At 44.7% G+C, this 27,618-nt stretch overlaps 1 protein-coding gene across 1 annotated transcript; it reads right to left on the bottom strand.

Moving 5' to 3' along the window:
* Positions 1-6,691: 6,691 nt before the first annotated feature.
* LOC132394545 (nurim-like) lies at positions 6,692-26,409 on the bottom strand. Its single transcript, XM_059970836.1, has 4 exons — positions 26,229-26,409; positions 18,206-18,408; positions 12,733-12,909; positions 6,692-8,061 (listed from the first exon to the last, which is right to left on the bottom strand). The coding sequence occupies exons 1-4, from the start codon at positions 26,389-26,391 to the stop codon at positions 7,735-7,737; spliced, it is 870 nt and encodes a 289-aa protein (XP_059826819.1). The 5' UTR covers positions 26,392-26,409; the 3' UTR covers positions 6,692-7,734.
* Positions 26,410-27,618: the final 1,209 nt, after the last annotated feature.

Below are 27,618 nucleotides of genomic sequence, written 5' to 3'. Positions count from 1 at the left end.
ACTGACTGACATGAACTCCTCACGCTGGTCACCAGGTAGAGACAGAGCGAAAGCTGGAAAGTGGTGCTGATGCCAGCTGGATCTGCCATGCTCCCAGTAAATGCTAGAGGAGGGTCGAGGGGCTGATTGGCCTTTCGTTCTGCCAATCTATCAGGGTGAGTGTGGAGATGATGTGCAGAATCCAGAATGGTGGGGGGCAGAGGTCACAGTTTAAACACAACAGGTCCCCTCAGCACAGGGCCAAGTTATCTTCTCTCAGTAGGGTTGGGTATCTTTGGTGTTCCCTTCCATTAAAGGGCAGTGGAAGCAGAGGCAGTGAACATCAGAGGTGGGACGTCTTGCTCAGTGAGAGAATGAAAGGTTACTACGTGCGTGGGAACGATCAGGATGTAGTCAGAGTCAGATAAGCCACATTGTCATGAATTTGTGGAGCAACTTCAGATGTTTAGCTGATCCACCCTGTTTGCTTCCCACTGACTGAGAGGCTTTGGCTAGTACCCCACACTCTCCCTCTACACCAATCTTTTTCATGCCATGCACCCCTTTGGCAGTCTGGTGAAGCCTATGGACCCCTTCACAGAATAATTTGTTTCAATATCTAGAATAAAATAGACAGGATTACAAAAAAACCCAATTATATTGAAATAATCATCAGAATATTTAGAAACAAATTTCTGATACAGTAACATATATGTGCTTCTTTATTAATGTATTAACTACTGTAAATTTGAAATAGTGATGAGTGATGATTATTTTGCGATATGAAAATACCTGATTTCTACTGGTGACAAAGTCACAGGTACTGCTGAAACCACTGTGGTTTGTTGCCCATGTGCAATTTGAAAAAAAGGGAAATTTTATTTGGAGGTTATTGAAATGAAGATGTAATTTTTTTTCCATTAAAATTCATGGACCCCACATTAAGAACTCCTGCTCTATACTGTTATGAGTGATAGACAGACCTGATGGACAAAGGGGTGCAGAGTTAACTATTCCCAACCCCCCGTCCTGAGAACTACGGACTATTGCTGTTGCTATGCTGCTCATGAGAGAGAGATAAATCTCAGGCAAGAACATTTGCTACAGATAAGAGAGGGGAGAGAGACTGTTGATTTACTGTATTATGTCTCTTCTGGATTATTTACCTTCCATTACAAGGACTTTACTTTGCTCGTTAACATTCCTCAGGAGATTGCAGGAGTGGCCTGATTTGATGGACACGGTTATTCAGTGTTGATGGATAGCTGAGACCCTGTGAGTGGGGATAAAAAGACAGGTCTGGAGAGACACCCTTCAGACACACCAGTGGACACTGACTGAGTGTTGGGAACCCACAGAAAGGTGGGGGCTTCGGAGACCGAACCAGGAGATCAGTCAGGAAAGCTCACAGTGTTACAGCAAGGAAAGGTGGGGACTTGTGTGTGTGTCCACTCATGCCAGAGTGACGAGTCCACCACAGAAGAACAGTCTAGCTGAAGACCAGAGGGGTCATAACTGAATGGCTATGACACGATGGATTAAGAAAGCCACAAAAGGTTTGCCTGCTGCAGCTGTGGCTGTTACATCTTGCTCTCTCTCTCTCTCCAACGATTTCAACACAACAACCATAACTACTTCAGCATTTATGAACTGAACTCTATACTTTCCTATGACAATTCATTTACCCCTAGACATCGATAGAGCTTGTTTATTATTGATTATTATTCTTACACTTTTAGGTTTATTACTGCTAACTTGTTTTATATGTATATTTGCATTTTTGATATTTTATTGTGTAGTTTACTAAGAAACACCTTTAGTTTGGTACCACCAGACTCCAACGGATTCTTCTTTCTCTGCTGGTCAGACACCCAGTTATGGGGTACGTAACAAATTGGGGCCTCGTCTCTGGGATTTGATTACCAAATTGGGGGGCCAGTGAATCGGGATAAAAGTCCTTTTTCTGATCTGGTTGTGTGGATAACCAGATGGGAAACCAGCAGAGATGGAAATTAACAAGTAAGCCTGTAAGTGCTGAGGAACCGCCCATAGATTCCAAGATTTATCCTGCATGCGCAATCACTCGCAGCATGTCTAGAAAGGCGGCTGAGAAAGGAGACAGTTTAAATGAGCCCAGGGTTGATTTAGCGGAGACATTTTTGCCGACCTTTTATGAAAAGGGGTTACCGGAGGAGAAGGAAAAGGATAGTGGGGTTAAGGAGAGGAGGTAGATCTACCGTTAGCAAGGATGGACTTTATAAAGGAACAGAGTCATGATGAGGAGCTTGTGGTGTTGAAAGAATCAGTTCTTTCTGAAGTAGAGATTGATAAGGAACCAGGGGGATACTATCTGAAGGAGGGAGTGTTAATGAGGAAGTGGAGGCCGACCACGGTGCCAGTCAATGAGGACTGGGTGGTGGTACACCAGGTGGTGGTTCCGAAGGTTTATCGGGATGAAATTTTGAACTTGGCTCACAAGGGACCTGTAGGTGGACACTTGAGAGTAAGGAAGACAATAGGTAGGGTTATGAAAGATTTTTATTGGCCAAATATGAGGAAGGATATTGTTGACTATTGTAAAAGGTGCCATACTTGTCAGGTGGTAGGAAAGCCAAATCAGGTTATCCCTAAGGCACCTCTCAGACCGATACCCGCCTTTGGGGAGCCTTTTTCCCGAATCATCGTGGATTTTGTGGGTCTTTTGCCTAGAACTGCGAGCGGGCAGCAGTATGTCATGATCATGCTACTCGATTCCCAGAGGCTGTGCCCCTGGGGTACATTAGGACTCCTGCGGTGGTAAAGGCCCTCATTAAATTTTTCACCACGGTAGGGCTACCTAGAGAGATACAGTCAGATCAGGGGAGTACCTTCATGTCCCGTGCATTTCAACAAATGTTGACATGGATGTGAGTTAAACAAATTCTAGCCTCTGCATACCACCCGGAATCTCAAGGAGCGTTGGAAAGATTCCACACAACTTTAAAGACTATGATTAAAACTTACTGTCAGGAAATCACTCGTGACTGGGATGATGCATTACCACTTCTGTTATTTGCAGTGAGGGACATGGTTCAGGAATCTCTGGGGTTCAGTCCATTTGAGCTCGTTTTTGGTCACAGGCCCAGAGGACCTTTAACCTTACTCAAAGAAAAATGGTCTAGTCCGAATGTGCAAGTCAATGTGATTGACTATGATTTGAGGTTCCGTGAAAGGCTCCATAAAGTTTGCGAGTTTGCGAAGCAAAATCTTAAAGACTCCCCGACTAAAATGAAACAATGGTATGATAAATGAGCCCGAGAGCAAGAATTTCAAGTGGGCGATAAGGTTTTGGTCCTGTTCTCTGTAGTTACCAAACCCCTACAGGCGAGGTTTCAAGGGCCATACAAAGTGATTAAGAAAATAGACTCGCTGAATTATGTGATTGAAACTCCTGATAGATGAAAGCCGAGCCAGTTGTTTCACGTTGACATGCTAAAGAGTTATCATGATGCAACCCCCACGGTGGTCGGTGCAGTCGCGAAGACCGATGAGGCAGAAAGGATTGAAAAGATAAGCAGAGTACCCACCAGACTAGAGAACTCTGTTATTTTGGCCAACTTTACTGATAAAGTCAGTCATTTGGAGCCTGAACAAAGAGAGCAGCTGACACAGCTAATTAACCGGCATGCAGATTTATGCCCAGATGTTCCCAGAAGGTGCAAAAGTAACAGAGCATGATGTTATTGTTACCTCAGCCCAGCCGATTAAACAATCCCCTTATCCAAGCTAGTGGAGAAAGAAATTGAGCACATGCTAGCTGCTGGTATTATTCATGAATCTTCCTCTGCATGGGCATCTCCATGCGTGGTTGTACCGAAGCCGGACGGTAGTATAAGATTCTGTACAGATTACAGAAAGGTGAATGCCATCACATAATCAGATGCTTACCCTATCCCCAGGGTGGATGATTGTATTGATAAAGTGGGTAAAGCAAGATACATCACTAAAATTGACCTGCTAAAGGGATACTGGTGTGTTCCTTTGACTGACAGGGCTCGAGAAATTTCAGCCTTTGTCACACCATCAGGGTTTTATGAATACAATGTGTTGCCATTTGGAATGAAAAATGCTCCAGGGACATCTCAGAGAATGATTGAAGCTGTGATTAAAGGGTTAACAAACACAAAGGCTTACATTGATGATGTAGTAGTTTGGAGTGACACTTGGGATGAGCAAATTCAAGCTGAGGAGAAACTGTTTAAATGAATGTCTGCAGCCCACCTCACAGTGAACCTCGCAAAGAGTGAGTTTGGCCATGCCATGATCACGTACCTGGGGTATGTGGTAGGACAGGGGCAATTGGCTCCTGTGCAGGCTAAAGTACAGGCTATTTCCGGGGTTCCTGTCCCAATGAATAAGAGGGAGTTGAGAAGGTTTTTGGGCATGGTGGGGTACTATTGAAAATTTTATAAGAACTTTACGGACATTGCCCTCCCGCATACAAAGCTCCTACAGAAGGAAGTAAAATTTGAGTAGAGCAGTCCTTGTCAGGAAGCTTTTGAGAAGTTGAAACATATTGTACCACCACCCTGTGTTAAAAGCACCTGATCTCTTGAAACCTTTCTATCTGGCAACTGATGCAAGTGATGAGGCTGCAGGTGCAGTCCTATTGCAGAAAGCAGGGAATGGAGTGGAATACCCAGTGGCGTATTTCTCTCGAAAGTTCAATGTGCATCAGAGAAATTACTCCACTGTGGAGAAAGAACTGTTGTCACTTATCTTGGCAATTCAGCATTTTGAGGTCTACAGCACAGAGACCATTAATTGTTTATACTGATCACAACCCTTTGGTATTCTTGGCTAACATGAAAAATAAATAGGTTATTAATTTGGAGTCTGTTGTTACAGGAATTCGATATTAAAATACAACATGTAAAGGGGAGTGACAATGTAATTGCTGATTGTTTATCTAGATGTTAATTTGAAAGTGTATCTGTATTATTCTTGTAGTTAAGACCACTTCTGCATTATGTTAAACTCTGTAATTCAGTAATATGCTTTATTAGTTAATTTTCACTCTGGTGAAAATTTCCAGAAGGACGGGGGTGTTATGAGTGATGGACAGACCTGATGGACAAAGGGGTGCAGAGTTAACCATTCCCAACCCCCCCTCTTGCTGTTGCTATGCTGCTTATGAGAGAGATAAAGCTCAGGCAAGAACATTTGCTACAGATAAGAGAGGGGAGAGAGACTGTTGATTTACTGTATTATGTCTCTTCTGGATTATTTCCCTTCCACTACAAGGACTTTACTTTGCTCATTAACATTCCTCAGGAGATAACAGGAGTGGCCTGATTTGCTGGACTCGGTCATTCAGTGTTGATGGATAGCTGAGACCCTGTGAGTGGGGATAAAAAGACAGGTCTGGAGAGACACCCTTCAGACACACCAGTGGACACTGACTGAGTGTTGGGAACCCACAGAAAGGTGGGAGCTTTGGAGACTGAACCAGGAGATCGGTCAGGAAAGCTCACAGTGTTACAGCAAGGAAAGGTGGGGACTTGTGTGTGTGTCCACTCATGCCAGAGTGATGAGTCCATCACAGAAGAACGGTCTAGCTGAAGACCAGAGGGGTCATAACTGAATGGCCACAACAACACAACGGATTAAGCCACAAAAGGTTTGCCTGCTGCAGCTGTGGCTGTTACATCTCGCTCGCTCTCTCTCTCTCCAACGATTTCAACACAACAACCATAACTACTTCAGCATTTATGAACTAAACTCTATACTTTCCTATGAGAATTTATTTACCCCTAGACATCGATAGAGCTTGTTTATTATTGATTATTATTATTCTTACACTTTTAGGTTTATTACTGCTACCTTCTTTTATTTGTATATTTGCATTTTTGATATTTTATTGTGTAGTTTACTAAGAAACACCTTTAGTTTGGTGCCACCAGACTCCAACGGATTCTTCTTTCTCTGCTGGTCAGACACCCAGTTACGGGAAATGTAACAATACCAAGACAGAGAAGAGTGTAACTATTATCACTGGTGGAGAACTACAGCTAAGAGTCGGTACAGTTAAAAAAAACCGCTTGTACACACAGACTTAGTCAAAGTACCGAACTCTCAACTTATGCTGGTTCAAATGTGAAATCTTGAACCTGTGTTGAGACATTTCTGTTCAGACATCTCAGTCGGGCAGCACGGTACCGTAGTGCTGAGCTTAATGCTGTTACAGTGCCAGTAACCCAGGTTCAACTCCGCTACTGTCTGTTGGTTTGTACATTCTCCCCCTGACCACGTGCTCCAGTTTTCAGCCACATTCCAGGGACATACCGGTTAGTAGGTTAATGGCCACAAGGGTGCAATTGGGCAGTGTGTGCTCATTGGGCCGGGAGGGCCTGTTAGTGTGCTATATCTCTAAATAAATAAACAAACTTATTGTGGTTGTTGAACTAGAAGGCAGGCTGATGGAGTTAGGTCACCGTTTAGCTAGGACCAACCAAACTGTCTACCTAAAATGATTCACCTCGCCTTCTCAAATAGCTAACAGCTAAATTTTCTTCTTGGGTTCAGATTAAGTTATTGTTATATCCACTGGGCTGCAATGAAGTTCCTTGCTTGCATGAAACCTACAGAAAAATCAGTATACTGTAATAATAAATACAACAATAAAACAATAGAATGGTGTAAATGAATGACAAATATGCACTGGGTTACAGATATTGCAATTTTTTTTATGGATTTGGATCTTTTCCAATAAAACTCAGAATATTCCTTAAGTTCCACAACTGAGTATCCAAAGCAAATGTAGATTTTTCAGCATGATGAGCATATCTTTTTCTAAGGATATCCATCTTTCTCATATAAAAATTCCTATAAAAATATCAAGCTTTTCAACGGTGATTTTTGCTGCTGTGGGTGAGACAGACATTACATTGGTGTTCAGTGGCAGGGAGCCCTCAAGCACAGTCGATCCAGGAATTGCTGTAGGTGGGAGACTTTCGCTCACTTTTCCCAGTTGAAGACAACTGTATCAGTCCTGAACCAGCAGAAATCAGTGGCTGCAGGTCTGAAGAAAGTGGTAAGGTTCGAGGGAAAGCTGAGGAGAACTGAGTTCATGGAGAAGGCAGTGGGCATTCACTGGCTGGACAGTGCGGAGAGGCAGAAACTCTCACTGCACTTACAAAGACCCCCAGTGGGTACTTGAAGAGGCAGGCGTGCAAGGCCACAGATCCACTGCCTGGAAGGCAAGATCAGGCTGGCTGGCACCATTCACATGGGTTACACCTTTCACTGGAGGCGCGAGGCCGCGGACGTTGGAACCTGCAGCGTAGAGCCGTGACCAGTTCCTCCAGCAGATCGCCTGCTGCACCTTTCACTGGCTCTTCGTGTCTGAGGCATTTAGTGCAGATGGGAGACCATCACCTGTGGGGAGTCAGCGATAAGGCACAGGGAGGCAGGAATGAGTGCAGGAGCAGGGGTGTAGGTGGAGCGCAGCGGACGGTTAAAGGCGCATCACTGAGGCAGAATAAGCGTGGTTTTACTCCATGGCAGGAAGGGACCAGGGCAACACGTTGGAACAGGAAGAGAAACAGCTATAGAAACCCTCACTGGGCCATTGTTTCTCAGCGTTTGTGTAACAGAGACCTGCCTGTCTGCTGTCAGGCCTTACGGGTGGTGGCTGAGAAGATGGTGTGGGGGAGAGAGTGAGATGGCAAAGAGGCAGAGGCAGTCAATACAATGGACCCTGGGCAGGCTCGCCAGCTACTCCTGGTACTGCCCGGCTCTGTTGCGTTCTGGCGGGCAGACGCTCGTGCCTCCGGCCTCCTCCTCCCGGGAGAAAATCTCAAACTTCTTGCGGAGCTGCGACTGCAGGTAGCGGTAGTCCTGCTGGTCCAGGCCATGGCCGCAGGTCAGGTACAGGGTGAGGGTGGCAGAGAGCAGCAGCCGGTCCAGCGACAGGCTTGGCACCAGCCACAAGATGACCAGGAACTCCAAGAAGACTGGGTGCCGCAGGTGGCTGTAGAGGCGCTGGGCCCTCTGCGACTTCAGCTCCATTGGGTGACCGAGGGCGAGGCAGTGGTAGTAAACCTGTGGCAAGGACAAGGAGGTAAAGGGCTGTCACTTTAACCAAACCTTTCAAACTCTGGACAGGAGTATTGACCAGGGTGTTACCAGGCTCATCCTCCCCATGGATTCCCTCTGGGTGCTCCAGTTTCCTCCCACTGTCCACAGATTTACCTGTTAGTAGGCTATTGCTCATTGAAATTTGTCCCATACTTAGGGCTAAATTGGTGGGAGGGGGTGGAAGGGTTTGTTCCCTGTTGTATTGCTAAATAATCGACTTTTCAGACCGATTGATCGATCAGGACTGGGAAGGAAGGGGGAAGGAACCAGGGTAAGGTGGTGGGAGGGGGTAAGGGGAGGGAGCTCAAGCTGGCAGCTGAGACAGCCTGATCTGATGAGTTTCTCTGGTATTGTGTGTGTGCTACTCCGGACTTACAGCATTTCTTGTGATTCTGCACCGGCCTCTATTGTGCCAGTGCCTCATTATCTTCAATCTTTCAATGATTTACTTACCTCCACCTTAAATGTATCTGACAATCACACATTGTACCTTGGTGTGAGGAAATCGTCAAAAGGCGGCAGCCGTCATTAAGGGGCCCCACCATCCACAGCATCCCTCGTCTCACTACGACCATCAGGAAGGTGCTACAGGAGTCTGAAGGTCCACACTCAACGTTTTAGCAATGGGCTCTTCCCCTCCACTATCGGATTTCTGAACAGACAATGAAACCACGTATGCTTCCTCACTAGTTTGCTCTCTTCTTCACTACTAAAGCATTTAAAATATTTATTATTCCAACAGGTTTTTAAAAAAACGTACTGCTGCCTCAAAACAAATTCCATGACATAGGTCAGCGATCATAAACCTGATTGGACTCAATCAATATAAAAGCACAATTTACCAGTCTGCCATCTTCAGGGGCAGAGAATTCCAAGGATTCATTACCTTCTGAGAGAAGACATTTTAGTTTTAGATAACCAGACCTTTCTCTTTTAACTCCGTCCTTATGCTTGTGTCTCTCCCACATCTTAACATCTGGCCTGAAAGACCAGACGGGCTGGGATTGTATTATTTACAACAGAGGAACTTCTTACTACATCACCCCAACCCCACTCAATCACTTTCCACAAAGTGCTGGTGGAACACAGCAGGCCAGGCAGCATCTATAAGGAGAAGCACTGTCGACGACTTGGGCCTTCGTCAGGCCTTCCTCATTCTGGCTTCTGTCTCCTTCCTTTCCTGTCCCGATGAAGGGTCTTGGCCCAAATCGTTGACTGTATCTTCCCCTCAACAGATGCTGCCTGCCTTGCTGTGTTCCTCCAGCATTTGTGTGTGTTGTAAAGAAAGGGCAGTTAAGGTGTGCAAAATACCGGGGGGGGGGGGGGGGGGGAAGGGGTGTAGGTGGAGCTCACCTGCCTTTGTTGAGGAGTCAAAACTACAGCATTTGATTGTAATAAAGATTAAAGAGGAGATGAGAGGTGCCACAAAACCTGGGTGTACTTACACACGTCGCTGAAAGCAAGAAGCAGAAAAGATTTATTGTGTTTATTGGCCAATGGTACATCGGCTGGGTGGTGAGATGGAGGTACATCTCTGTCAAAGGAGGCGTAAGGCGAGCCTTCTCTCCCCTAGCCTGCAGGTCACCACTGGGCAAGGTGTATCACCTGCTTGGCTCCTCCACCCCCGATCGGGGGCAGGTGGAGCCACAGGAGCTGGTTGTGGGTGGTCATGAGTAGCTGGTGCAAATCTCAAGTCCTGGTCATGTGACCACTAACACTAGGCAGACAATCTCCAAAGAGTATTGATAATGGCTGATCCTGATGAAGGGTCTCGGCCCGAAATGTTGACTGTACTCTTCTCCCTATCGATGCTGCCTGGCCCACTGAGTTCCTCCAGCATTGTGTGTGTTGCTCAGATTTCCAGCATCTGCAGACTTTCTGTTTTTTGTGACTGTGTGAAGTTTTGGTATCCTTTTCTGAGGAAGGGCCTTGTTTCTTTTATTTCTTTTCCCATTTACAGATACAGCATGATAACAGACCCTTCTGACCCAATGAGCCTGTGCCACCTAATTAAACCCAGGAGAGCAATTAATCTCAAAACCCGTACGTCGTTGGACTGCGGGAGGAAACCCACGCAGTCACGGGGAGAACGTACAAACTCCTTACAGACAGCGGCAGGAAATAAACCTGGGTTGCTGGCGCCACAACAGTGTTACGTGAACCGCCACGATACCGTGCGGCTGTTGTATAAAGGATGTTCACCAAGGTTCATCAGATTGATTGTCGGGAGATTGGGTTAATTTGGCTTTTATTTGCCAGACCTTAGCAGAATGGCAAGTTGGTTTATTATTGTCACGCGTACTTTTGTTTTGCATTCCAGCCATAGAGATCATTTCATCACATCTGTACCTCGAGGTAGTACAAGGGGCAAACAATAACAGAACGCAGAGTCCAGAGAAAGTGCAGCGAATGAGAGAGGATTTCATTGAAACCTGTTCCATTGACAGATCAATTGACAGAGGTTGGAGGATATGGGGTCAGGTATGTAGGACTGCAGTGTGGGAAGTCTTTTCAACCCAGGCAGTGGTGATTATGCCATAGAAAGCAGTCGTGGCAAAAATCATTGAACATATTCATGAAGGAATCTGACTAATTTTTAAAGGGTAAAGGGGTGAAGAGGCATGGACAGAAAGCAGGAAGTGCTTACTGAATTTGGAAGATCTCCATAACTTGTATTAGGGATTTGTTGTGGTGTATTGGTCAGGCTGCAACATGCAACTACAAAAACTAACACAATATTCAACATTACAAAGAAAAATGAATTATATAAAAAGAAATAAAGCTTAAGTATCGATATGGAATAAAATGTGAATAAATACTTAAACAAATGTTTATAATGTAAACAGCAGTGGGGGAATTGTTATGGGGAAAAGGCAGGTAGGTGGAGATGAGTCCATGGCCAGATCAGCCATGATCTTATTGGATGGCGGAGCAGGCTCGACAAGCCAGATGGCCGACTCCTGCCCCTATTTCTCATGTTGATTGCATTGAATGGAAGAATCGACTCAAAGGGCTGAATCGCCTTATTCCTCTTCCTACCTTCTCATGTGGAGGGTGGTCAGGATGTGGAATTCAGAGCCTGCAAGGGCAGTGGAGGCAGTGACCCTCATCCCTGCCTGCATGTGTCTCTGAAGAGCTGTGACCTGCAGGCTTTGGGCCCAGTGCCTGTGGGGGATGAAGCTCAGCAGCACCTCAACAGGAACACAAATGATGGGCCAAATGGCCTCCTTCTGTGCTTTAAACCTTCTGGTTTGGGAATGTCCAATAGGAACATCTCAGTGCTATCAATCCACCCAACTCCAGCAAGTTGGGTTAAAAATTATCCTCACTCCCACCGTCATCCATACTGTCTCAGTGGCAAACAGAATGATTCAGAAAGGACATGAAAGGATACAAGGGTTCCTTTCTGTTGGAAAGTGGAGACGATCTGAGTGGAACACTCGAAGTGTTGCTAGAGTTTTAAGACATTCATTAAAACATCTTATTTCTAACAGAACCAGAATCAGGTTTATTATCACTGGAATTTGTTAATTTTGTGGTAGCAATACAACACAATGCCTGGTAATAAAACTGAATTACAGAATGCATATATATGGAAAATTGAGAAGCGTTTATTTGTCATAAAAGCTAGGAAAGCACTAGATCCTTTCTCGTGTTTGTCAAATAGTTAAATGTAATAGGTAGTGCAAGAACAGAAATAAGTGAGGAAGTGTTCATGATTTATCCGTCCATTCAGGACCTGGATGGCTTCAGGCTTCTGTACCTCCTTCCTGACAGTAACAGTGAGAAGAGGACATTCCCTGGGTGGTGGTACAGTCAGTGACTTGTACCTCAAGGCTAGGTGTGAACAACTGGCAGACAGAGTGGAATCAATGGGCACCTTTACTCACAAGGTTGATAAAAGACTGATTTGGAGCTTTCTGTTCCTTGCCAATATTTAAATTCGAGCAACTGTAACGTCTGTCTTATTTGCAAACATGCAAATTAAAACAGAAATCCCAAACACCAGCCGGTGGCCCAGTGTGGCTTCATAAGCCATGTTGTCATAGAGACGTACAACAGGAAAAAGGCCCTTTGGCCCACGCTGACCATCAAGCACCCATTTACCCTAACCCTAGCCTGGCAGATTTTGTTCTCCACACAGTCCCATCAATCCCCCCCCTCACTCTGCAAACGAGGTTCCACCACTCAGCTATGCACCAGGGGCAATTTACAGCCGCTAGTTAAATCACCAGCTTTTATATCGTTGTGGTGTGGGAGGAATCAGACCACCTGGGAGAAACTCACTCGGTCACAAGGAGAACAGGGAAACTCTACGGAGAGGCCAGGATCGAACCTGGTTGGCTTTAGTGCCGCTGTCCATCAGACGTGCCACCCCATACCAATGCCGTAGAGACCCACTAGTTCCTGACGCATACTATACTGCACCAGAACTGGATGCCTTCGGGGTTACATACAATGTAACCCTTGCAAACGGGACAGGGATTTGCCTGCATAGATCAGGTTGCTCTTTTCACGGCAGATACACACAGCACTCTCTCAGTACGACCAGTCTCCTGCTATACCGAGCATCTATGACCAATACTGGGGTGTTATAACCGGGCCCTGCGGACTCACCAAGAGCCTGCCACCCACCTGCTTGAGGCCCATGAGCTCAGCGTAGTCGAAGATGAGGACAATGCTGAAGATGATCAGCCAGGCGATGGTGTGAACAATGAAACAGATGAGTGGGAACCAGGTAGCCCAGGGCTCCTTGCAGACGTCCCACAGGAAGGGGGCGTTCTGGATCGGCTTCCAGTATCCCATCAGCAGCTGTGGGAGAACAGAGAACAGAGACGATTAGACTGGGGAGGTAGAGGAGGCAAATGTCAGGAAACTCATAATAATCTGATGTTGTAGAATCTGAGATTTCCTTTAAAGTGAGTGGAGAAATGGACAGGGGGATGTCAGAGGCGATCTCCGTCCCCACTCATCCCTATGTACACTGCCAGAACTGGTGGTAGGGGTACATAAGGGGTATTTGAGAGACTCTTAGATAGGCACATGGAGGAAGGAAGAATGGAAGGCTGAATGGGAGAGGTTCAGATTAATCTCGGAGTAGGTTAAAAGATTGGCAAAACATTGTGGGCCGAATGGCCTATGTTATAATTAAGATTCTGTATAATATTAATATGGAACAACACTCCATTACAACAACTGTACATAGGACAGCACAGGCCCTTCAGCCCACATTGTTGGGCTGACCGATACAAACCTACTTCACAATCAACCTACCCTTCCCTCCTACACAGCTCACAACCCTCCATTTTTCTTTCAGCCTTGTGTCTACCTAGAAATTTTTCAAATGCCCCCCTCAGTGCACTCCATGCACTTACCGCTCTCTGTGTGAAGACGACCTGCCTCTAACACCTCCACTAAAACCTTCCTCACCTCACCTTAAATGGATGTCCTCTGGTATTGGCCATTGCTGCCCTGGGTAAAAACCCCTAGCTGTCCATTCCATCTATATATCTTATAAATATATACACCTGCATCAAGTCGCCTTCTCTCGGTCCAAAGAGAAAAGCCCCAGCAAATTGTACTGAGTGAACCATGAAACAATGTCACAGTAAGATTCTGACAAAACGACACCACAGTAATGTCGTGGTTGGGGAGAGGGTGCTATTCCAGCTCGAGGTAGAGGTCGGAGTGTAGTTTCGGCACCCTCTGTAAGCAAGTTTCCTTGGGCTTTCCACCCCATGTCCGAAGATGTACTGGTTACTAGGTTAATTGGTCACTGTAAATTGTCCTGTGATTAGATTAGGGTTAAAATCAGTGGGTTGCTGGGCGGTGTGGTTTGATGGGCTGGAAGAGCCTGTTCTGCACTAAATAAAAAAGAAAAAACAGTATGATGTAAAGTATGCACAATACTCTCCATGGCAGTGTGATATTAGTGACTGTTTAATGTTCTAATATGCATCAGTGCAGTATTAGAGTAAATATTTAGTATCCTGAAAGGACAAAATGATAGAATGTAAACACAACATTCTCACGTATTATGGTGATTATTATTGCAGAAGGAAACTAACAAGGTCATTAGGGAGGAAAAGATGAATTATGAAAGGAAATTGGTGACTAATATCAAAGAAGATACTAAAAGCCTTTTTAAGTATTTAAAGGGTAAAAGAGAGTTGAGGATAGATATAGGACCAATAGAATATGACGCTGGAGATATTGTAATGAGAAAAGCAGAGGTGGTAGAGGAACTGAATGCATAATTTGCATCAGCCTTCACAGCGGAAGATGTCTGCAGTACACTGGACTTTCAAGGGTGTCAGGGAAGTGAAGCTTGTGCAGTGAAAATTACAACTGAGAAGGTGCTCAGGAAGCTTAATGGTCTGAGATTGGATAAATCTCCTGGACCTGATGGAATGCACCCTTGGGTTCTGAAGGAAGTAGCTGGAGAGATTGTGAAGGCATTAACGATGATCTTTCAAGCATCAATAGATTCTGGCATTGTACCAGATGTCTATAAAATTACAAATGTTACTCCACTATTTTAGAAGGGTGGGAGGCAGCAGAAAGGAAACTATAGACCTGTTAGCCTGACATCAGTGGTTGGGAAGTTGTTGGAATCAATTGTTAGGGATGAGATTACAGAGTACCTGGAGGCAGATGACAAGACAGGCCAAAGCCAGCATGGTTTCCTGAAAGGAAAATCCTGCCTGACAAACTGGTTACCTGTTGCTGGTTACCAGTGGAGTTCCACTGGGGGGTGGGGTCAGTATTGGAACTGCTGTTTTTTTACAACGTACGTCAATGATTTGGACTATGGATTAATGGATTTGTGGCTAAATTTGCCAATGATATAAAGATAGGTGGAGGAGCGGGTAGTGTTGAGGAAACAGAGAGCCTGCAGAGAGACTCAGATAGTTTAGGGGAATGGGCAAAGAAATGGCAAATGAAATACAATGTTGGAAAGTGTATGGTCATGCATTTTGGTGGAAGAAATAAACAGGCAGACTTTGAGAGAATTCAAAGTGCAGAGATGTAAAGGGACTTGGGAGTCCTTGTGCAAGATACCCTAAAGTTCAACCTGCAGGTTGAGTTGGTTGTGAAAAAGGCGAATGCAATGTTGACATTCATTTCTAGAGGTACAGAATATAAAGAGCAGGGATGTGATGTTGAGGCTCTATAAGGCAGTTGGAGTATTCTGTGCAGTTTTGGGCTCCTTATTTTAGAAAAGATGTACTCAGAGAAGATTCACAAGAATGATTCCAGGAATGAAAGGGTTACTGTATGAGGAACATCTGGCAGCTCTTGGGCTGTATTCCCTGGAGTTCAGGAGAATGGGGGGGGGGGGGGGAATCTCATAAAAACATTCCGAATGTTAAGGGGCCTGAACAGATTAGAAATGAGAAAGTTATTTCCCATAGTAGGGGATTCTAGGACAAGAGAGCATGACTTCAGGATTGAAGTACGTTTTTTTTTAGAACTGAGATGTGAAGAAATTACTTTAGTCAGAGGGTGGTAAATCTATTGCCACGTGTGGCTGTGGAGGCCAAGTCATTGGGTGTATTTAAGGCAGAGATAGATAGGTTCTTGATTAGCCAGGGTATCAAAGGGTATGGGTGAAGGCAGGGGAGTGGGAATTGAATCAGACCATAATTGAATGGTGGAGCAGACTCGATGGGCTGAATGGCCTACTTCTGCTCCTATATGTTATGGTCTCATGTTATAATATGCAAGTACCTATTATACTAAATGTAGTATTGTTCTGTCAGAATACAAACAAAATCAATCTATTTTTCAATATGATATTATGAACATAATATAGTGTATTCTGGTTAACAGGGGCAGCCACTTATTTGGGACAACTCTTAAAGAACAAAGTTTCATAGTACGGCAGTAATATTGGTTCTAATTTGTTTGGTATTTCATTTGAATATACAATTTGATGCACATATTGACTTTTAAAAAATGACCTTTTTAACTATTTCCATGAAACTTTGGCTAATTGAGGGAGCCATGTGACTTGAAGCAAAATGTACCAGTGTCGATGTGTCCCAATTAACTGGAATCCACAGTATGGAGACAACTTAACATTTGTAAATCTGCTAATATGCACAATTGCAATATTACAGTAACTCCAGAGCATATTTTGTGCTGTCAGAATAATGTTGGTGGAACATTCTCAAATTGGACAGTGTGCATTATAGGACGAAAAACTGACGTGAACCTGAAAGAGGAGTCACTTTACCCGCAGACAGGCAGCTTACAGAAGACATAGAGCAATCGCTGGAGCACTCCGAATGCAGCCAGCGTCCAGTTCTTCACGGTCTCCATTGCCATGAGGCTGTGTTGTAATTTGGATAATTCATTTAACATTTGATTAGAGTGACATAATATCTGATATGGGACGGTGTCACTGTGACAGTTATGCACAGGCTGAGCACCCCTTATCCAAAATTCCAAAATCTGATTTTTTTTTTAAATGACTGACAACACAAATGGAAAATTCCATAAGATGCTGGAAGGGTTCCCTGCACATCACAGACAGTTCTGAGAAGTGACCTCACTTACGAAATGAACAGAAGTTAATGAAAAATAGAAAAACCCTGTATGAAGAGTTAAATAAAGATCTGAATTGTGTAATGAAAGAGTGGATCCCTTAGCGACGGGGTGATCATATGCTGCTTAACGGTGTGCTGATCATGGAATAAACAAAGATCTATCACAACAAACTGAAAAGAAGAAGAAAGCCCTTAACTCTGAGTGGAGTCATCGGGACGCTGTCATGATGGCGTTTTTTTAGCAGGCTTTCTTATTTTTATGAGGCCCAGTTGCTAGTTCGACACCCAGCCCAGCACGGATGGAAAGCCGGCTGGATTCGAATTTGGGAGCTTTTGCTCTGAAGTCCGGCGCTGATGCCACTACGCCACCAGCCAGTGTAAACTGAAAACATTGAAGTTAATTATGAGTATTCCCTCGGCAGAAATTTGAGAAAAGGCAGAATGGTGCATTTTTAACGATTTGCGGTGATAAAGCATCTGCTGATCAGGAAGTAGCAGAGAAATTCATTGATGAATTTGCTGAGATCGACGCTGCTGAAAATCTAACACGCTGAGTGCCTGCATCTGTACACAGGCATGATGAACAAGTGTAAGGCAGAGACCGGTTCCGAACAGCATGTAATTGCAAGCTCGGGAACAGTGGTGATGGCAAACAGTCACGGACTGCTCACCTGGGCGGCCAAGGTAGTGGTAGCTTACCTTTCTGATGGCTCAGTGTACACATTATTGTTTTATTAACAAAATTATTAAAATATTACATAAACTACCTTCAGGGTATGTGCATAAGCTCTATAGGTAATGTAATGCAAAGGGATTTTGTGTTTAGACTTGGATCCCATCCCAAAGGCATCTCATTATACAGCAGCAAACATTCCAATATCCAAAAAAAAATATGAAATCTGAAACACTTTGGCCACCAAGCGTTTTGGAAAAGGGGTGCGAACCTGTAGTCATCTTTATGGTTTATGTGATTTACTGTCTGTCCAATAACGTGATGTGCCACACCGAAACACTGGAATGCTGGTGGAATAAATCACCGACGATCTGTGACACAGGTGAAGGCCACATAATGGTAGGACAGTGTCCATACAGCCAGCTCTGCACAACAAACACTGAGATGTTTCACCATTTCTTTAACAGCCTCTGGGTTAGGTTTCTGTTGTAGGAGAAGACACAGGAGGCTGAAAGCCCAGACCTCTACAATCTGGAACAACTTCGGCCCCACTGACGTCAGACTTTTGAACCAATTTCCTTGTTCACACCCACTTCCCGGTGATGCTGTCACATTCCTAGGCGCACAATTCTACCTTTCTCAATTATTTTGTTATTGTCCCTTCAAGGCAGGAGGTACAGTGTGGACTCTGTGACCAGCTAATGCTGCCCCCTGCAGTGCAGGAGGTACACTGTGGGCAAATGTGGGTTTGCCAGTGCTACCCCGTAAAGTATACAGGAGGTATAGAGTGGCCCTGAGACCAGCCAGTGCAGGAGGTCCCAGTGACCACCTACTGCTGATAGGACGAAAAACTGACGTGAACCTGAAAGAGGAGTCACTTTACCCGCAGAGAGGCAGCTGTACAGAAGACATAGAGCGATCGCTGGAGCACTCCGAATGCAGCCAGCGTCCAGTTCTTCACGGTCTCCATTGCCATGAGGCTGTGTTGCAGGATGAAGACGAAGAGGAGCACCAGGTTGAAGAGCAGGGTCAGGAGAACGTTCGGGTCTCTGAGGGCAGACTCCCAGTCCGCATGTTCACGTGCATCTAGGAGAGTGATCACAGGCAGTATCACAAAACTCTGCTCAAGTCAAGTCCATTGTCATATGCACAATTACAATGAGCTACAGATACAAAGAAAAGCTGTCTTGCACAGCATCGTCGGCAGACAGATACAGTAAGCAATCGTCTGTCTTATCTGGTTCGACTTTCAAGACAGCTTCTACCCTGCTATCGCAGGAAAGCAGTGTCCATTATCAATGACGTCCACCGTGCCTTCGTATTGCTGCCACGAGGAAGGATCTACAACCATCAGGCTCCTGAACTGGAGGGGACAGCTTCACTCACCTCAACACTGAACTGATTCCACAACCCAGGTTCACTCTTAGAGGACTCTACAACTCATGCCTCGATACTTACTGCTTACTATTTATTTTCTCATACTGCACTGTTTGCTGTCTTTAGCACTCTGGCTGTTAGTCTGTCTTTGTCGTGTGCGACTATTCAATGATTCTACAGTGGTTCTTTACACCGACTGTGAATGCCCACAAGAAAATGTATCTCAGGGTAGTACAGTGGCATACATGCACTTTGATAATCAATTGACATTGAACTTTGAATAATTAAACAGCTCCCTAGTACATTATGTTGGACGCTTAACCTCACGATTGTTAAAATTCTGACACTTTATTGTTTACCTGCTCTGCACTTTCTCTGCGACTGTTACACTTTATTCTGCATTCTGTTATTGTTTAATCTTGTTCTGCCTTAATGCACGTATTTGATCTGTAGGAACAGTATGCAAGACAAACTGTTCACTGTATCGCTGGACATTCTCCACCTCGGTTCCACTGACTCTGCAGACATGAGGCAACACAGCAGGGTAGTGGGGAGTGCAATGCTTGACAGCCTCGCCTATTAAGATCGGGGTTCTATTGCTGTCTGTAGGGAGCCTGCACGTTCTCCCATGACTGTGTGGGTGTCCTCCCACAGTCCAGCTCCATGGGGTTAGGGTCGGGGTCTGTGAGTTATGGACGCGCTGTGTTGGCACCAGAAACACGGTGACACTTCAGACTCCTCGCTGATCTGATTTGACTGGATGCAGATATGCATTTTCACTCTGTTTCAACAGACATTCAAGCTGCAGGAATTTAATGTTATTTCCAGCAGACAAGTGTGAAAGAGAACAAAATAATTGTTCCTTTGCATATGATGCAACACGAAATAAACCAAGATAAAGAACACAATAATTAAAAAACACAATAAACATTAACACATAAGATAGCTTATATACACAGACTGATTATATGTCCATAAAGTGACGCAAGGCACAGGACTGCCTGACAGGAAACAATGAAGTAATAGTGTTTGGGGTGCGAAGGGGCGGGCTAGCGGACAGAGTTACTGCTTGGAGAAAGTAACTGTTTTTGAGTCTGGTGTTCCTGCCGTGGATGCTACATAGCCTCGTCCCAGATGGAAGAGCGACAAACGGTCCACGAGCGGGGTGGGTGGGATCCTTCATGATGTTACTGGCCTTTTCCCAGCATTTTTCTGTATATATTTCCTTGATGGGGCTGGGCTGGTGCCAGAGGTGCACTGGGCAGTTTTGACTACCCATTGTAGAGTCTTCTTGCCCGCCGTAGTGCAGTTTCTGTACCGTATAGCTTGTTAGGATGTTCTCTACTAGATGTCTGTAGATAGAAACAAGTATAGATGCTGCTGGTTTGCATCTCTCTCTCTGGAAGAGGTGACCGAGTGTCATGTATCTAAGTTTGCTGATAATACTAAATTGAGTCGAAAAACAAATTGAGCAGGGGATAAGGAGAGATATAGATAGGTTAAGTGAGTGGGCAAGGGTCTGGCAGATGGAGTATAATGTTGGTAAATGCGAGGTCACCCACTCTGGAAGGAAAAATGAAAGATAATTACTGCTGCTGAGACCCTTCAGCAGGATCTTGGCTCGACTGTACTCCTTTTCGTAGATGCTGCCTGGCCTGCTGAGTTCCTCCAGCATTTTGTGTATGTGTCAGTGTGAACACATTGCTGCCCCCTGCAGTGCAGGAGTTTCAACATGGACTCTGTGACCACTGAGTGCTGCCCTCTGCAGTACAGGAGGTTCAATGTGGACTCTGTGACCACTCAGTGTTGCCCTCTGCAGTACAGGAGGTTCAATGTGGACTCTGTGACCACTCAGTTGCCCTCTGCAGTACAGGAGGCTCAATGTGGACCCTGTAACCACTCATGGTAATTCATGATTAGTGCCTGGTCTGTGTTTGACTCCAGTTCAGGAGGACCAAAATGAGGACTGAATAAGTCTGTCGCTCCTCTACTGCTGAAGGATGGGTGTAGAGTTTGTGCAGATAGAAAGCCCATGAATCCGGGCCGGGTATTTCTCTGGTTCTGCCAGTCCTTGAACAGTGCCTCAAGCACCAGAGGGATTATCTGGCGTGTTCAGTTGCTCCCTACTGATCTCCAATGGTGTTGGTAATACATCACATTCTGCAATGGTTACTTTTTGCTGGACGGGCAAGTTGAAGAAAGACCAGCACCTGCCCATTCTGCTCCATCTAGAGCCATAGTATTAAACAACATGGATACAGGGTCTTCAGCCCATCTTCTCCATTCTAACCAACTTGTCTACCTGAACTAGTTCATCGGCCCACGATCGGCCTGCATCCCTCTAAACTTTTCCTATTCGTGTACATATACCAAAGTTGTAACTGTGCCCACCTCCAACACATCCTCTGCAACTTTGCTGCACGCACCCACTGCGCTCTGTGTGAAAAAGTTATCCAACAGAGCCCAGCTTTCCTTTAATCTATACCCTCTAGTCCTCCCTCAGGGGGGAAAAGGCAGTGACCATCTTCCTGATCTACATCACTCATGGTCTAATACACTTATACTATAGTGCTCTGTGTTTCATCCAGCGTGAAGGACCCTCTCCACTCAGGGCAGGGCTGCTTCTCATTACTACCATCGGGGAGGAGGGACAGGACTCTGAAAACATACACTCGACTCTTAGGAACAGCTTCTTCCCTCCATGAATTCCCCATCAGATTTCTGAGTAGTCCATGAACACTACCTCAATATTTTGCTGTCATTTTTCACTTTTTAAACAGATATCCTTATAGTAATTTTTATGTATTGTACTGTACTGCTGCAAAGCAACAAATTGCACAACTTACAGGACTGTGCAAAAGTCTTCTATCTACTCAATGTGAACTGGAGAATTTGTAAATCTGGGAGCAAAGAATGTTGGGAATGGTGAGGGTGGTGCAGGTGCGGACACACCCAGCCCTGAGACACCAAATAAGGTCATTTGATTCAAAAACAATTGCTTTATTGATCATTACAGAACGTCTCTCTGCTGCTTCCTGCACCCTTCCCCTTTGCCCAAACATGATTCCCCTCTCCCTGCCCCCTTCCCACTCTCAGTCCACAATAGAGACCCACCTCAGAATCGGGTTTATCATCACTCATTAGTGTCGTGAATCAGTGTTTTAGTTAGTGGTAACACACTGTGCAATACATAAAATTACTACAGGACAGTGCAAACGTCTTCGGCACTCTGGCTGTGTATGCGTGTCTAAGACTTCTGCATAGTACTGTGTGTCAGAGATAACAAACCCAATTCTGATTAATTTTTGTAAGAATTGTTTTTTCTTATGAGTACTGTTTATCTGATGCTCTGAGCCCGCGAAGCTTTTCATCGGACTGTGTGCTCAAGTACTCGTCCAGATGACAACTGACTTGAGAAAGGGTGAGCAGTTCCAGGTTCCTGGGGGTCAGCACCTCAGAGGACCAAGGTTTGCCCAACACACAGACGCACGCCAGAACTCTACTTTCTCAGAAGTTTAAGGAGATTCAGCATGTCACTGAAGGTTCTGACAAACCTCCACAGATGTACAGTGACTGGTTGTGTGGTATTGGAACACTAATATACACAGGAACCCAAGTGGCTGGGCACAGGCATTTCCATCCCAGTTGCAGCTCTCCCTACCACCAAGGACGTCTATTAGAGTTGATGTCTCAGGAAGCAGCATCTAGAATCAGGTTTATTATCACCGGCATAGTCTCGCAATTTGTTAACTTAGCAGCAGCAGTCCAATGCAATACACAATATAGAAGGTGAGGAAAAAATAATAATGAATAAATAAGTAAATCAATTACAGTATACATGTATTGAATAGATTAAAAACCAGAAATAATATACTGAAAAAGCGAGGTAGTGCTCATGGGTTCAATGTCCATTTCGGAATTGGATGGCAGATGGGAAGTAGCTGTTCATGAATCGCTCAGGCTTCTGTACCTCCTACCTGATTTAACAGGGCATGCTCTAGGTGCTGGAATCATGGACCCTCACCATCCAGGCGTGCCCTCTTCTCGATGCTGCCATAAGGCGGGAGGTACAGGAGCCTGAAGACCTACAAGGTTCAACAATAGCTTCTTTGTCACTGCCATCAGGTCTTGATAAGCAGGATGACAGAGAAAATATTTTCTGTCTCTCCCTCAATCTTGCAAAACTGCCTCTTTAAAAAATTATTTTGCATGCATGTACAAGTTGTGTTAACCTTATGTCTTGCAATGTGCTGTGTTGTCGCAAAAAGCAAAATTTCATGGCACTCATCCAGCAGGTATGTGATCCCATGGCAACAATAAACTTTGAACCAATGCTGTGGAGGTATTTTTCTAACCTTAGCCACCACTGCCCCCTGCAGTGCTGGGGTGGTAGTGTCCACAAAGGCTTGGAGACAGCAGCCACCCCACCACCACTCTTCAAAAAGCAATGCCTCTTGCAGAGAATATGACTGGTTGACATAATCTTTGTGATGGAACTCTCAGCTTGGTGCTTACGCTAGGTCACACAGAAAGTCACTGTGATGAAAGATTGTACTAAGTTGGCAAAGACGTAATTTTGTAAGATAGAGATGATCACAGCAGGTTAAATTATGTAAACTGTGGAGTAATCTGTTGTTGACATACAAATATTGTCAACTACAATGAATTTGTTAAATTCTGTTTAAATGTATTGATTCAATGGCTTTTTTTTGGGAATTTGTGTTTTTGGGAAAAAGAAAGAATGGTGTTTCAAGCACAAACCTCTTGCCAAGGGAGTTACTAAAACTGATACAATGCACTTAAACTTTCATTATTCGTCTGAAAAGGCTTGTTTGCATTTGACCATAACTCTGATACTGTAATTGTTGTGTGTGTGTGTGTGTGTGTATAGCTTTTTTGCCTTATAAAAGCTAAAAGTATTTCTATTCAAGGCATGTCATGACAGTACAAATACAGATTATACTGAAGCTCATCCTTTATGAGATTTTTTTATTGTACTAGGCATCAGTTAAATCATAATTGGAATGCAAGTAAGGTTGCATATTTACAAAGAAAAGTAATTTATTGTGTCTTTCCCTTCAGAATTATAAATGCTGACGCAATTCTAAAATTAAACCTAATGATTTGTGTTATTCTGGAATGATAGTTGTTAATACAATGATTTACAATTTCTCAATTATTTTATTAAGTGGTATGGCACTTTATCAGGAGTTTCAGTATATCAACATGTAGTTTTGTCCCTAAGCAAATTAATCAGAATGTTAAAGTTTGTGCATGTTAGATATTTTAAGTATTATGTTTGTATAGCTGTGTGGAATGAGCTTCCTGTAGAAGTAGAAGAGGCCAGTTCAGTTGTGTCATTTAAGGTAAAATTGGACAGGTATATGTACAGGAAAGGAGTGGAGGGTTATGGGCTGAGTGCGGGTAGGTGGGACTAGGTGAGATTAAGAGTTTGGCACGGACTAGGAGGGCCGAGATGGCCTGTTTCCGTGCTGTAATTGTTATATGGTTATAGATACTCAACCTATCCATAAATGTTGTTTGAGTTTTTCTAATAATTGGAGCACTTTTATTCTTACAAAATACACAAGCCACATGTTTTAATAACACAGGTAAATGTTACAGCAGTTACTGAAAATTCACACAATATATAAATAAATCTTTCAAATTACTGGAAAAAAAAAGCAATGCCTCAACAAGGCAGCATCTACTGTTAATGACACCCATCACACAGGACATGCCCTCTTCTCTCTGCTACCATCAGGGAGGAGGTACAGGGACTCAATATTAGGAACACTTATTTCCCCTCCACCATCAGATCTCTGAACAGTCCATGAACACCACCTCATTACGCTTGTCTTTCTGCACAATTTATTTTAAAGTATTTCTTATTGTAACTTATAGCAATTTTATTTTACACACTGAAATAGACAGCTGCCACTGTCAGTGGTAACAAACCTGATTTGCCCCATTAGGGCTTGAGTGCTGGAGTTTCCACAGCGCTGAAGTGTTAGCTCTGAGGGAGATCTGCCTTCGGCAGCACTGGGCTGACAAGATTTGGTTATGTGCTAGCTGCTGCCCTGGATAGCATCTGTACCTGCACCTGCCCTTCGACAGCCAGAACCACATCTAGGAACTGCTCTCTGTCGCACAACCGGACATGTGCTTTGTGACTCCTGGCTGCTCCGTGAGGGGGCCATATCTGGTATCTCCCCTTGCTGTTCCCAGTGTGGATCCCTGGTATCTGACATCTGTCTTCATAAGCTACAGGAGGAGAAAAGGCCCATCAAGCCAGCTCTGCCATTTCATCATAGCTGATCCACTTCCCTCTCAATCCCAAACTTCTGCCTTCTCCCCTTAACCCTTCATGCCCTGACCAATCAATAAACTATCAACCTCTGGTTTAAATACACATAAAGATTTGGTCACTACAGCTGCCTGTGGCCAAGAATTCCACAGATTCACACCCGTGGCTAAAGAAATTCCTGCTTATCTCCATTCCAAAAGGATGCCCCTCTATGCTGAGGCTGTGTCCTCTGGTCCTAGACTCCTCGATCACAGGAAACATCCTTTCCACATCCACTCTGTCGAGGCCTTTTACCATTCAATAGGTTCAATGAGGTCACCCCTCATTGTTCTGAATGCTAGTGTGTACAGGCCCAGAGCCATCAAATTCTCCTCATATAACAGGCCTTTCAAATCCAGAATAATTTTCATGATCCTCTTTTGAACCCTCTCCAATGTCAGTGCATCTTTTCTTAGTTAAGGATCCCAAAAACTGCTCATATTACTCGCCAGTGCTTTATAACATCTCAACATTACACCCTTCTTTTTGTATTCCAGTTTTGAAATGAATGTTATCATTGCTTTTGCCTTCCTCACCGTAGACTCAACTTGCAAATTAGGGGATCCTGCACGAGGACTCCCAGTTCCTTTTGCACCTCAATTTTTTAGCTTCTGTTGCCTTTTATTTCTTCATGACTCGAGAGGAGGCCATTCAGCCTCCTGATGTGTTAGCATGCTGATGAACATGCTCCTTACCCCACTGCCGCGCCTTACAGGGCTGGAGAAGCAGCACACGCTCCCTGCAGGACTGGAGGAGCAGAACACCCTCCCTACCCCACTGCCGCCCCTTGCAGGGCTGGAGGTGCAGAACATGCCCCCTGTAGGGCTGGTGGAGTAGAACACGCTCCATAGCCCACTGCCGCCCTCCCTGCAGGTACAGAACATGCCCCCTTGCTCACACCTGCCTCCTACATTGCCAGACGACGACCATCCACTCCCTTTCTTCTGACGCTCCCTGAAAGACGGGAGAAGCAGCACTGTCTCACCTCCTCCAACTCACTGGAGGGCTGGATGACTACCTCCCACTCCCGGCTCCTGCAGGGCGGGAGGAGCAGTGTGCACCGTCTCCCTGCGCTGTGCTCTCTCGCAAGATCTATGCCACATGGAGTCCAACTCCTGCTCACCGGAGCCGCCCTCTCCCACCCCCCAACCGTTGCCTCCCAGTTAGTTCCCGCCTCTCCCACCTGTTTCCGAATTTACTTCAGCTGCTGTCGCTCCCGCACTCCCACTCTCCCGGTAAATCTGTCGCAGGGAGATGAAAATCATAAACTCCACCGTACTCCACGACACGAAAATAAAATTAGCTAGTGACACACAACCGAGAACAGCAGACTGGAGCACAGCCATAGCAACGCCAGAAACCCTTCCGGGTTATAGGGAGGCTTCCCGCCTTCCCGCCAGCCAGCTTCAGAAGCACCCGAGCATGCGCAGTAATGCACAACTGTAGAGACTGATACATATTCTGAAGCGCAGGGCAGTTTGGGAACAGATGGTGGCCATTGCGGCATCCGGTTTGATTCTATCAGAAGCTTTCAGGTAGCATTTTTTTTCAGAACTAAAATGCCTCAAATTCAAGCTGTTACAAATGGAACACATTTTAGAAAGAAGATAGTGTGACTTTCATAGGGTGATGTAAAGTGATTCCAGAGTAAGAGACAACAGCCATAAAATTGGAATTACGAATTAGGGAATGATTATGGAAATACTTCGGAATAAAAGGATGCCGAAAATCAGGGAAAGAGCTGTTGAATTTGACGGGAGATCGTTTGAAGATAGTGATGAGTCAACTTAGTCCTTCTAATCGGAATATTTTGTGTTGCTATTGAGTAATGTAATTACGCTCTACGATGGAATTATTTATCGAGCACAGAGAAAGGAATTTACTTTATTGTATCTTGCCTTTATGTTTGTTCATTATGTGCCAGGTCGTATGATGTAGCCGATGATGGTCTTTGCAAGATCATAAATATTCTTGGTAAGTTTTTCTACAGAAGCGGTTTGCCATTGCCTTCTTCTGGGCAGCGTCTTTACAGAACAGGTGACCCCAACCATTATCAACACTCTTTAAGATTCACAAACAAGAGAAAATATACAGATGTTGGAAATCCAAGCAATTCACACACACAATGCTGGAGGGACTAAACAGGCCAGGTAGCATCAACGGAAAAAAGTACAGTCGACGTTCTGGGTCAAGGCCCTTCAGCAGGATTAGAGAGAAAAAAAGGTGAGGAGTAGATTTAAAAGTTGGGAGAGGGGAGAGAGAAGTACAACGTGATAGTTGAAACCAGGAGTGGGAGGGATGAAGTAAAGAGCTGGGAAACATAGAAACATAGAAAACCTACAGCACAATACAGGCCCTTCATTCCACAAAGTTGTGCTGAACATGTCCCTACCTTAGAAATTATTAGGCTTACCTATAGCCCTCTATTTTTCTAAGCTTTATGTACTTATCTAAAAGCCTCTTGAATGATCCTATCGTATCCGCCTCCACCACCGTTGATGGCAGCCTATTCCATGCACTCACCATTCTCTGAGTAAAAAACTTACCTCTGACATCTCCTCTGTACCTACTCC

This window comes from Hypanus sabinus, chromosome 5 (genome assembly GCF_030144855.1).
Source record: "Hypanus sabinus isolate sHypSab1 chromosome 5, sHypSab1.hap1, whole genome shotgun sequence".
NCBI classification, from domain to species: Eukaryota; Metazoa; Chordata; class Chondrichthyes; order Myliobatiformes; family Dasyatidae; genus Hypanus; species Hypanus sabinus.
Note: the sequence above shows the minus strand (reverse complement) of the source record. Positions and strands in the feature narration are given on the sequence as shown.

Bases quoted from the DNA above. Each gene is read 5' to 3' on its own strand.
- LOC132394545 (XM_059970836.1), bottom strand. From the start codon at position 26,391: ATGGCTGTGCTCCAGTCTGCTGTTCTCGGTTGTGTGTCACTAGCTAAT. The intron at 18,409-26,228 runs GTGGGAGAGGCG...TCACTCTCCTAG, and splicing joins TGAAGTAAATTCGGAAACAG to ATGCACGTGAACATGCGGAC. The intron at 12,910-18,205 runs GTAAAGTGACTC...GTTCTCCCACAG, and splicing joins GTACAGCTGCCTCTCTGCGG to CTGCTGATGGGATACTGGAA.